This window comes from Lampetra planeri, unplaced genomic scaffold (assembly GCF_965212315.1).
Source record: "Lampetra planeri unplaced genomic scaffold, kcLamPlan1.2.h2 scaffold_753, whole genome shotgun sequence".
NCBI classification, from domain to species: domain Eukaryota; kingdom Metazoa; phylum Chordata; class Hyperoartia; order Petromyzontiformes; family Petromyzontidae; genus Lampetra; species Lampetra planeri.
This window is the reverse complement of record NW_027615575.1, coordinates 15117-26522: the sequence shown is the minus strand read 5'-3', so window position 1 is coordinate 26522 and position 11406 is coordinate 15117. Positions and strand designations below refer to the sequence as shown.

The 11406-nt window shown below is 46.7% G+C and overlaps 2 protein-coding genes across 2 annotated transcripts; both read right to left on the bottom strand.

The window, feature by feature from the left end:
* Positions 1 to 599: 599 nt before the first annotated feature.
* On the bottom strand, positions 600 to 2684 carry LOC144741869 (acyl-CoA-binding protein-like). Its single transcript, XM_078624364.1, has 3 exons — positions 2630 to 2684; positions 782 to 844; positions 600 to 673 (listed from the first exon to the last, which is right to left on the bottom strand). Exons 1-3 carry the CDS (start codon positions 2682 to 2684, stop codon positions 600 to 602), a joined length of 192 nt encoding a protein of 63 aa, XP_078480490.1.
* A 1260-nt stretch (positions 2685 to 3944) lies between these two features.
* Positions 3945 to 10951, bottom strand: LOC144741867 (metalloreductase STEAP3-like). The gene is given in 9 exon segments (XM_078624361.1): positions 3945 to 4232; positions 8038 to 8202; positions 9656 to 9745; positions 9747 to 10187; positions 10271 to 10309; positions 10311 to 10538; positions 10734 to 10793; positions 10795 to 10845; positions 10847 to 10951. Coding segments are annotated over 9 exon segments (1467 nt in total).
* Positions 10952 to 11406: the final 455 nt, after the last annotated feature.

The following is an 11406-nucleotide window of genomic DNA, read 5'->3' as shown; positions in this document are numbered from 1 at the left end:
GTGTGTGCCTTCAACCCTCAACTGGACACTGGATGTCCCTGTGGGTCAGCAGATTGTTTATGAATTCATCATCTTATTCCGGTTTTACATACGGGAACCCTATTAGCTAATGTCATCTTCAGGTTCATTGTCAACAATGAACAACAACAATGCTCATTATAGTTATTTTACTGTGTTACTGCATGTAGTTCACTTCTCCGTCCACTGGGCGGCAGCACAACTCCTTCCCTCCTGTTAATCAGAGTACACAGAGGCAGAAACCTGCACATCTATATTTACCTTTTATCTACTTCAAAAATTCAACTTGTAAATATGATTGGAATTTTTGTTCTTTTATTTGATAGTACCATGGTTCCAAACTTTCAAAAATTAAACTGCAATCACCGAGCAATGTGCTGCTACCTCCACACTGGACGCAGACGCTTTACATGACAACCAATTGTTTGCTCAGTGAACACCACAACACGTTCTCTGATCCATTACAACACTCTGTTTGACCTTCTACTTCTAAAGCGTTGCATTGTGTGCATTTCCTCCTCTGCTGTCCGTTTTCAAGACGAGGAGAGAATGACACGGAAAAGAATCAATCATCTGTGCCTCTATATTCCATATTTGGCCTTCAGCTTCTCAACCACATCAACGTAGGCAGCCATGGCTTCTTCTTTGGACAGACCTGTCGGTTTCAAGGTACAAACACCAGTCAGGTCCTTGGCATCTCTGCTCATAGTGCAAAAAAAAACCATTATGGAACTACATATGACAATTAGACGGAAAGTCAGACCTTTCTTTGCTTTCCACGCATCCCATTTCCCTCTTCCAGTGAAGTCAAGTATGCCCGGACGATCTGCGAATGGGAACAAGTCTTTTCTTCATCAAAAACAAACACACATTTCAGTTGTGTTCAGTTCCGTGTTCAAACCTCTGCGGGGACCTGGAGCCTGTTACCGTCACAGGTCAATCTAGTGTTGCCATCTGTCCTGTAAAACTTCTCCCGGGACATTTTTATTGGCTATGTCAGTGAGTGTTGTACATTCCCTGTGTATTTGTGAGCCACCTGCAGAGGGTGTCCTGGTTGTTAGACAGATATAAAATATATATTCATTGATTGTGTTTTCTGCAGAGTTGATGGAATGAGTTGGAACTGTTCTGGGTCGCTATTGTGGGTTTTATTCTGCCGCAAGGGAATGAAACAGTGCTAGCTAGACACGTTGCATGGCTAGTTGTTGTTGTTCAAACTGCGAGTCTTGTTATGTTAATTCTGCCAATCAGACCGTTTGCTCTCTATATTACTTTGTGTTATGGCTGTGTTAATAAGCTTAATGAATTTACATCGTAAACATTGTTCATATATTTTTCTGTCTTTCACAAATCACTCGTCCATTCCTTAATCATTCACCGAATGCACCGAAATGATTAATTCTACCTGCCACACTGTGCTGTTCAGTCACCTGCTGTGCCTGAAACCATATTCAAAGACATTGGTCAGAGAGTATGGACACATAGACTTCAATTCAGAGTTACTGTGGTGGACCACTGTGGTCCACGCAACGCAAGAATAAACATGCATACATTCAGGTAACACTCTGGGGAAAACTGCCTTAGAATGACCATGTTGATGACCATGACCAAAACATCAGAATCGTGTTCAATTAGCAAACAAACCAAGTCCATTTCACCATTCACGATCCCAAAAAGTTACCGTTACTGTCGCCCAAACACCAGCTACTCATCATGGTGTGTGACGTGGTCACAGCGACCAATTGACTGGGGGGACAAAGTCAGATATTCACATTCAGATATTGACATACTGATATCAGAGGTTGAGAAGAAAAGCACGGGCTCACACCAGTATCTGAGGAATCAGGTCAGCGGTTTCCTCTCGTCAGAATACTTGATGTATAAAGTGCTATCAGCACAAAATACAATTCTGGCACGTTAGTCTGACGTCTAAGAGACATTCTTGTTCATGCCACTAGGCCTTACTTTGTCTGTCATCAAGATGTCCAGGTTGTTTGTCAGACAAGTGACAACAGTCGGTCAGTTGACGCTTTTGGACGCTCAAACACACAATGTTCTTGCAGTTCTGAAAGTTTCAGAGCTTTGAGACAGACTTCACACAGACATATCAGCCTCTCCATCTGTCCCACTGCGACGACCGACTGGTCCGACTTCATTTTTCCCTCCTCGACAACGCCCTCTGTTCTGTCGATTTCTGCTACCCATCGAGAAGTGCTTGCCTCCTCACTCTGCGCATGTGTCTTTAGGTCACGCCCATACATTTCTGCTACCCTGGATTTCATATTGTCAAATAATGCGATCACTGCTTACTACCTTTATTTTCAGCATAGCATAGTTCAGTTTCAGGGTGTAAGGTGACAGGGTGCAGGTGCACTATCAAAAACTGCTACCCTGAAGAAACTGTACTATCAATAACTGCTACCCTGAACAAACTGAACTATCACAAACTGCTACCCTGAACAAACTGCTTGAAATAACACTTGCAATAACAATGCACTGGTATATTCTCATATGGCCAGGGAGATACGTGGTGGTTGAAAATAAATGAAATGAACGGTGGTATCAAAATCTAAATCGACAGGGACCCACCTACCCCCTCTGCCGAACTCACCTAGGTTCACGTCGCCGACTGTGGCCTGCTTGTAGAGGCCGTACAGCGTTGTCATTTCTTCGTGGTTGGGTTTCTGCTTCAGGACCTTCACCTCCTCCGCTGCTCTGTCAAAAGATTCCTGGCGGGACACGACATGCAGATGAAGACGTCTGTGTCTAATGTGAGAGGAGGAAATGATGCAGAGTGAATAAACGGGTCACGTACTGACCGTCATGACTGCACACACGGGCGCGCGCGCCAGGGCTGACCGTTCCATGAACTCACATCCGGGTGTGTAGTCAGTACTCGTCCAACTCGTCCCGCCGCCGTAGGCGCTGGGGATTCGTCCGCAGAGTCGAGTGGGAGGTCATTTGCTGAGTCAGTGTCCCCTGCAGGCCTGGACAATAAGTGCATGTGTGCTTTTTACATTCTTATTTCACCTTCCAGAAAATGACCAAAGGGAGACTCACCTCTTCATTGTTTTATTTCTTGTTTCTTCACCTTTCAACGTCCACATTCAGACGTGGGTTCGGTGAAATGTGCAATAATTTTTTGCGTCACACGATGGCAGCACACACACAATGAATGTGGACGCTGCCCAATGAATACAAAATTAAAAAGCTTTTGTATAAAATATTTTAATCTGGAACTTGATGTTGGACATGTTACCATTCAGAACAACATTTCAGTGTGGTGACATTCAAGCTTTAAACAAACGGAACAAAACCTTTTATCAACATAATTTAATCTACAGAAACAACAAACTGATCAGTCGACTGCCGCACGTCACGGGGTGGACTTCACCGAGAACACCTCCACCACCACCGCCATTTAACCTGCTGGACATTTTCATGGAGAAATAAAAATAAATGCAACTGTGGACAAAATCAAAGGCACGATAAGCAGCGGTCAGAAAGACTGAATGTGACATTCACACGGATGAATCAGCTCCGATGGATTTTAAGGGCACACACGCAGAGAGAAACCATAACAGGCCAACATATGGTGTTGGGGGGACAAGTGTTTGCCGTTGTTTCCAGTACAAGGCGATGTAACCATCAGGTGAGCAGGGCGTGAAAGAGCAAAAAAGGCGAGAAAAGAAAGAATGACAGAAGGGAGTGCTTCCAGATCCTCCGGACGACAGATGTGCACACACACAGAGGAGGTTACCATCTTTCTTCTTCAACTCTGAAGCAAAACGACAGAAAACAATCATTTGAGTCCACAAACTACTGTACACGCTGACTGTGGTGATTTTCTTTAAAGCTACAAATAAATTCTGTCACGTTTGAAAGCAAACGGTCAGATTCACGAAGTGCGTCGGCCAGACAGCTCCTCACACGTCGCTGATGTCCTCCGGGCCGTTGCAGCTGCCGTTGCTCGGTAGGGTGAAGCGGATGTGGCGGTTCTCCTCCCAGCCGCGGCGGATCCTCCTGAGCCGCGTGCCAACACAGGGCAGGAGGACAACCAGGCGGCCCAGCAGAACGACGATGGACGGGATCAGGACCAGAACGAAGGTGGGAGGCAGGTGGAAGGGGTAGTGGCTTGGGGAGAAGGCGCGGTCCCAGCCATACAGGAGCGTGTGGGTGGTGGCGGCCGACAGGGCGCAGTAACCCAGCGTGGACTGAGGCAGAGATACACAGTGACACGTTCAACTCATGGGCTCAAACCTGCAGCTCACGACAGACGAACCTCTTAACAGACCCAACTGTGTTAGTGTGGAACTTCCTGTTAGGTCAGTTAACATTTCCATGACTATTCACTGACAGCAGTAGAGTAAGGAGGTTCCTTTTACTTTCAGGTTACATGCTTGTCTATCCCTTATAGTTAAACTACCGGTAGTCTTCCTTTTGTTCGTTTCCTTCTTTCTTTGTTTATCTTCTGTAACTCTATAGTACATTTCAAGCTAACTCTGAATGTTTTCTTTCTGTTTGACGGTGTATCGATGGTGAATGAGTGGACATCTGACAACTGATACAAGAGACCAGAAAACGACTCATCACTCAGACCATCTTTCAGCAGGGATCCTACAAACATTGCATGTCACGAGCTCGTCAACTCCCCCGAGGACTCGTGCTGACCTGCAGCTCGTGCAGGAGGAACTGGGGGCTCCGCTAATTGCTCAAACCTCATGGGATTAAACTCGTCGGTGGTCAGAGGTTCTAAACACACTCGTCCTCGTCCCCATACAAACTGGCTGCGTCAGGTTCTTTCCACTTCATGTGACCAATGACTTTTTTAAAATTTTAAATCTCATGACTTCAACGTAACATTTTCCAGAAGTAAAGCAGACACTGTGCTTCCTCATCAGTTACGGAAGACGATATTGTTCTGCAGCTTTATTCCAAATGCTGAGCTTCGTGTCACATTGGAGTCCCGTGACAACATCAATCAGAATGAGGCACGTGGCTCTGAGCCCGCCTATCTCACAGCTGATTGGCTTCCCACATTTTTTTGGGCAGAGTTCATATGTTGTCAGCCGGTGACTTTGATGATTGAATTCACTGTCTGCTGTGTACACCTAGACGTTGGTTTGATTACAAACGTTGATGGTGTCTATAGACGTCAAAGATGTTTTTCAACTGACGGTCATAGAGCACAATATTCTGCGTGCCTGGTCGGTCAAAACTCGAAATCATTGGCAGACAGCGATTTTCAGAGCAGAGCCTTTGTACAAACGAAAAACAAAATAGGTGTTTCTGGTTACGATGCAAACCCCCCACAGGGCCACCTTCACGCCCCCTCAAACACATTAGTTGTCAGCACCAGTCGGCGCCGGTCGACCTTCTGTCTGAGAACATTTTCATGATTTCTGTTCATATTTATATCCTTTAACTTGTAAACGTAGGAACTTTGATCAAAAAATCACGATGTGCTTTGACTGTTGGTTTATGCATTCAAAGCAAAAAAAGAACCTTGAACCTTGAACATACTGCACATGTCCACTTCACTACCTGTACATTTACAGTGCTGACAAGTCTGTAAACACTAAATGCTACAGTGGATCAAGGCAGCAACATTCTGTACTCAGCTACTAAAGAGATGTGATGTCTGCAAATGACAAATGACTCGTGTTCTTCTACATCATACACACACGACATGGACACTCCTGAAGAACACCGCCGTGCTGAGAACACACTTTCATCAGCAGACGACGACTTACACTCACAACCAGTCGGCGCAGTTCGTGACTTATCTGACAAGCTGAGGATTAGTCAAAGGAGAGGATAAAGTCCCTTTATTGGACCACTGCAGGACTAACAATACAATACAGTCTGCATCTGTAAGGAAGAACTACTTCCTAATCAAACTTTTAGAAACACCCCCCCTACAGTCCCTATTATGCTGAATCCCAGCACATTGTCCGTCATTGGGTCATACTCTAGTCATACTCCACCCAGCAACCAGCACTCCGCACCTTGTTCTTGCGTGTCAGTCAGATGGCCATTGGCAGAGCCAGCGAGAAAGTTTAATAGTGTGTTCATATTGCAGGAACAAAAAACACCTCCCAGAGCCCTTGAAACCAACTCCCTAACACTGCAAACAGAACTAACACTGAACAGATAAATGCTCCAATGTCTCAGACTGGTTACAAAATGTGCACCCCGCCCCCTCACGTTCGTATCCAGGTGTGCTCTGTATCTGTTGGAATCAGATACAGTGTATCAGTGGGAAAGAACTGCTCGTTGGCAGGAGACCGGAAGTGAGCCAGATCCGAGGCTCTCCAGCAGCACAGCATACTAGCCAGGTCCAAGAAAATCCCCAAATGTCTTAAAAAGTCCATAAAGAGCCCATCTATCCCGGGTGCCTTTCCAGCAGTCAACTCCTACAGAGTCAGCTCGCAATCCACAGCTGCTTTCTTCTCCTCACTGAGCTGAGGGAGGCCCTCCAGGAGCTCGTCACAACAGTCTGCCCTGAAGAGGTCAGCGTAGAACTCCACTGCATGAGTCCTTATTTCTCCAGGGTGAGTGGTCAGTCTGACTCCTGGAAGCTTGAGGCAGGTCATCAGCTTCCTCTGTGCCACGGATCTGTCCAGGTCGAAGAAGAAGGAACTCGGGCCATCTCATGATACCATCCTCAAGCTCTGGTACTACTACCGCCTACTGCTGATCTGTGCCTTAACAACCTCCCACCATTGCCTCAAAGAAACAAAATTGTCTTTTTTCAGACTCAAATAGTTAAAAACTTTGAGAAAATAGTTCTCATAAGAGGTTTTAATTATGGCTTCACTGACGAGATTATGGTCAGTGAAGCCAACTAGACTAGTGTTACTGTAAATGAGTTTGGAATTAAGACTACTGGAGATGTAGATCCTGTCTGGTCTGGCTGCCATCACCCAATTGTTGCTAACCCGGCCCATGCATAATACCTGGATAGTGGATGTTTTCACCCTCCATGAGTCCTACCAAGTCCTGCTGTGTGACGATGCTATTAAGACCTGGTGATGGCTGTGGGCGGGGCTCCACGGAGATCCTATCCATAGTGAAATCCAGTGTGCAGTTAAAATCCCCAGCAACAACCAGCTGATCCTGCTGGTGTTTCCTTAGCTCCTCCTCCTCCAGCAGGGCAACAAAAAAACACTCTCTCCCAACCTGAATTTGGAGCATATATGTTGATGAAACAGAAAACCGAACTCTTACTTCAGCTCTGACAACAAATGACCGACAAGACTACTGCAGGTGAGTGCAAAAGAGTTGCTACCCCCACCCCCACTGCAGTTAGTGCCATGGCTGAGGGTGGATGAACCCTCCCCCCATGGTCCCCACTCTACCTCATCTGCTGAGGCAGTGTGTGTTTCCTACAGAAACAACACATCAATCATTTTCTGACAGACTATTTCAGAAATTAAAGCTGTTTTGTGTATATCCCTCCCACCATTGATGTTTAAAGAGCCCATTTTAAGGTGCTGCAGAGAGGTGAGAGAAAAGAAACAGGCAGTATGAAACTATGATAAACACTCATAAACACGCCACTCTCCATCAGCTGGCGGACATGGCGCTCCTCTTTGAGGAACACCACCACCACTTTGGTTAATACGCGACACCGAACGACAGGTTGTCATGTACTACCTGATCGCAAAACCTCCTCCATGGTAAGGTTACCTTCAGGAGGGACGGTCCCTTGCTCCCTGCCGAATCAACGGAGGGAGCGTCTCGGAGGACGTCATTCCTCCACAATCCACCGAACCGAATCACTCATCTGATCAACTCTCTCACCACTCATGAGAGGTTTGAACAATAACTTGGTCACTTGTAACTTGTAACTAACTGTATCTGATCAAGCACAAAGAAACATCTAAGAAGAAGAAGAAATCCAGAAAACAGGGTCAGAGGAGAGGAAAGGAAGGAGATGAGTCTGCCTGGATGAATGTGTGTGAGTGTATCAGTCATCCATCGTGTGTGTGTGTGTGTGTGTGTGTGCCCCCGTACCTGGATGAAGCTGAACTCTCTCCAGTTGATGCTGTTGGCCACTGAGGGCAGCGAGGTGACAGCCAGCAGAGAGAGCAGCCCAAGCGCCATGATGCCCACGGAGACGTACAGCTCCATCCTCCACACCTCCTCATCAATCCACGCGTCCTCCATCCCCTCCTTCACCTGCACATAAGACTTATTTAATGAGACCGGAACCTCTGTCATGACGTACAGAGACAACCAGTGGGAAAGTTCATGTCATCAGCCGTTGACTGCCTCATTCATCTGCCGTCTCTCAGCGCGTCAACATTCCTTGTTGCAGGCATCGAGCCTTTCACCCCATTGAAGGTGTGTGCATCCTCCTGGAGGCCGGGTGACCACAACAAGCTCTCATTTCATTTATTGAAGCATAAATTAGTGTTCTGACAAAGTGATGTCAAAGGTGTAATGATATGGTCGTGTCTAGGATATCAGCACAATTTATTCTTCTGTGTGAAATCCACGGCATTTCTGGAGAGGTGCGGGTCACCCTACCGAAATGTGAATGTGAATTCACATTTATTTAACATTCAATTCAATTAATAATCAACTACATTATTCATTATTATTATTAATGCATTATTATTAAGATTAAATTCTTCTTCTTCTTTCGGCTTGTCCCTCTTCAGGGGTTGCCACAGCGAATCATCAATTTCCATCTTTCCCTGTTCTCTGTATCCTCTACTCTGACTCCAACTACCTCCATGTCCTCCCTCACTGCATCTATAAACCTCCTCTTTGGCCTTCCATGTCCTCCCTCACTGCATCTATAAACCTCCTCTTTGGCCTTCCTCTCTGTCTCCTACCTGGCAACTCCATCTCTAACATTCTCCAACCCATGTATCCACTGTCCCTCCTCTGCACATGTCCAAACCATCTCAGTCTAGCCTCTCTAGCTTTTTCTCCTAACCTTCCTGTCTGTGTTGTCCCTCTGATGACCTCAATCCTAATCCTATCCATCCTGGTCACTCCTAAAGAGAATCTCAGCATCTTTAACTCTGCCACCTCCAGCTCTGCCTCCTGTCTTCTGCCTATCGCTAGTGTCTCTAAACCATACATCATAGATGGTCTAACCACAGTCCTGTAAACCTTTCCCTTCATCTTAGCTGAAACTCTTCTATCACAAATCACGCCTGACACTTTTCTCCAGCTGTTCCACCCTGCCTGCACCCTATTCTTCACTTCTCTTCCACAGTCTCCACTACTCTGCACTGTTGATCCTAAGTACTTAAACTCCTGCACCTTCACCACCTCTGATCCCTGTAACCTCACTTTTCGACTGGTCTCCCTTTCATTTATGCACATATACTCTGTCTTGCTACGACTGACCTTCCTTCCTTTCTTATCCAAGAAAACAGACAAGATCCGCTCAGTTTCAGTTGCTTTCACTTGAAGGCGACAAAGCAAAAAAAATTAACTCATTGAGGGACAGTCAGTTCAACCAGAGCCACCAGGGAAGTCGTTCTAGTCGACGTAAATAAGGAAGGAAGTAGGTATGCACGTGTGGAAGGAGAGAAGGAAGACTGTCTTGAAGCAGGGAAGGAAGGAAGGACAGGAGGAAGGTTGTGGGCAGAGGCAGTGGTTGACTGAAGCTCACCTGTTTAAAAGCGGCGTTGAGCAGCTTGTAGCGGGCAGACTTCCTCATGGGCAGACACAGACTGTAGATGGCGTGCAGCACCGCACACAGGGAAGCTGCACAGCCCAAACTGCTTCCTTTGGATGAGCCAGCGATCCAGGCAGGCGGGGAAGCGCCTGTACTTGGTGCCCCACCCGCAACTGGAGGAATGCGGCACACAACCCGGGGTGCGTAGACCAGTGCCAGCAATCACCAGGGCGACGCAAGGGAGGGTGACGTTCACCGTGTCGATGGGCATTTTGTAGAAAAGGCTCTTCCCCGTCATGATGTAGGGCTGCAAGACGTCACGGATGAAATTGTACAGGTAGAAGAAAACAAAGAGGGACAGGGAGCAGAAGAGGGGGATGCTCCAGGAGGAAAGAGATAAAGTGGGGATGTTTTCCACCTCCACAGAGGAGGAGAGGGGGCCCATGTCCACGGGGGTGAAGCCCATCTTGTGACAGAGCTGTGTGACAGACGCCTTGGCCTGACTGCTGTCACCGCACACGAAAACCTGCAGGAAACAAAGACGACAGGATGAGGTTTGACAAATGTCTCCCTTTCCAGGAACCTCACGAGCGTGCTGCTGCATCCCACCTGCCTGCTTCCGTCCAGAGGGCCCGTCTGCAGCGTCCAGGGCAGATATTACATTGAACCCTTTGACGACAAAACTGTCAGGAAACAGGTCGGCCAGCTGCTCCGCATTGGAGGGTCCGTGTCGCTTGATCTCCAAACCGTTGCTCACATCCACCAGTACCTTGCCGGCAAGTACCGGCCTCAGTTCCACCAGGGTGGAGTAGTGCTCAGGATACACGGCGATAAAGACCAGGTCTGCCTGGCTGGCCGCCTCAATCTGAGAGGTCACCTGGAAGATGCAGATGTGGGTCTAAACGTGTCCTGGAAGCTCAGACCCTCACCATTATTCTAGTGATATTAGTGCAAAGAGGGAGGAGAGCTGATACACGACAACAGGAGAGCGTGTGTAACAACAAACACCATGTGTAATCATCACCACAGGGAGGATCACAACATAAACACTGACTATAGGACTGCGAATCACCTCTGCATCTGCGGGGAACAGACACACAGAGCGTTTGGGGATTCGACTGCCGACCACCACTCCGGTACCCGCAGGTCACCAGCCTGTTCGCCAGAGAACGGGAAAAGTCGCCCCGTCCCCAGGATGCCTATCGGTGGAGCTCCAGGATCCAACATGGGGGTTTCGAAATGTCTGGAGCCTCTCTCCTGGATTAAAGGTCTTGCCATTCCCTTGGGCATGTTGCACTGAAAAAGAACAATGACGCAATCAGGATACACAAAACGGAGCAGACGCAACAATTTTTTTCAAAAATCTAGGTGTGGGGGTTGAGGCAAAGCACAAATATAAATCCACTTAAAAGCAAAAAAGACATCCTGGGAAGGTATAAGGTTGAGGAGGAGCTGTGTTAAGAGATGATTTAGTTTGTTTGTTCCATTATTATGTATTTAAGACAATGGGTTGTAAACATTTTGAATGTATACAGTGTATTTAATTTGGTTGGTTATATACTTATATTTGGCTGTAATTTGATTTAAGACGCCATTTTCTTCCTGCTCTTGCATTCACTTCACTTGCATTCCGTTTTTATATTTTATTTTGTGTTTTAAATCAATAAAAAACAATTTCAAAACAAATTCAAAGTTCACTATTATTTCCCAGTTTAGGATTGTGTTCCGTGTCTCAACGACATGTC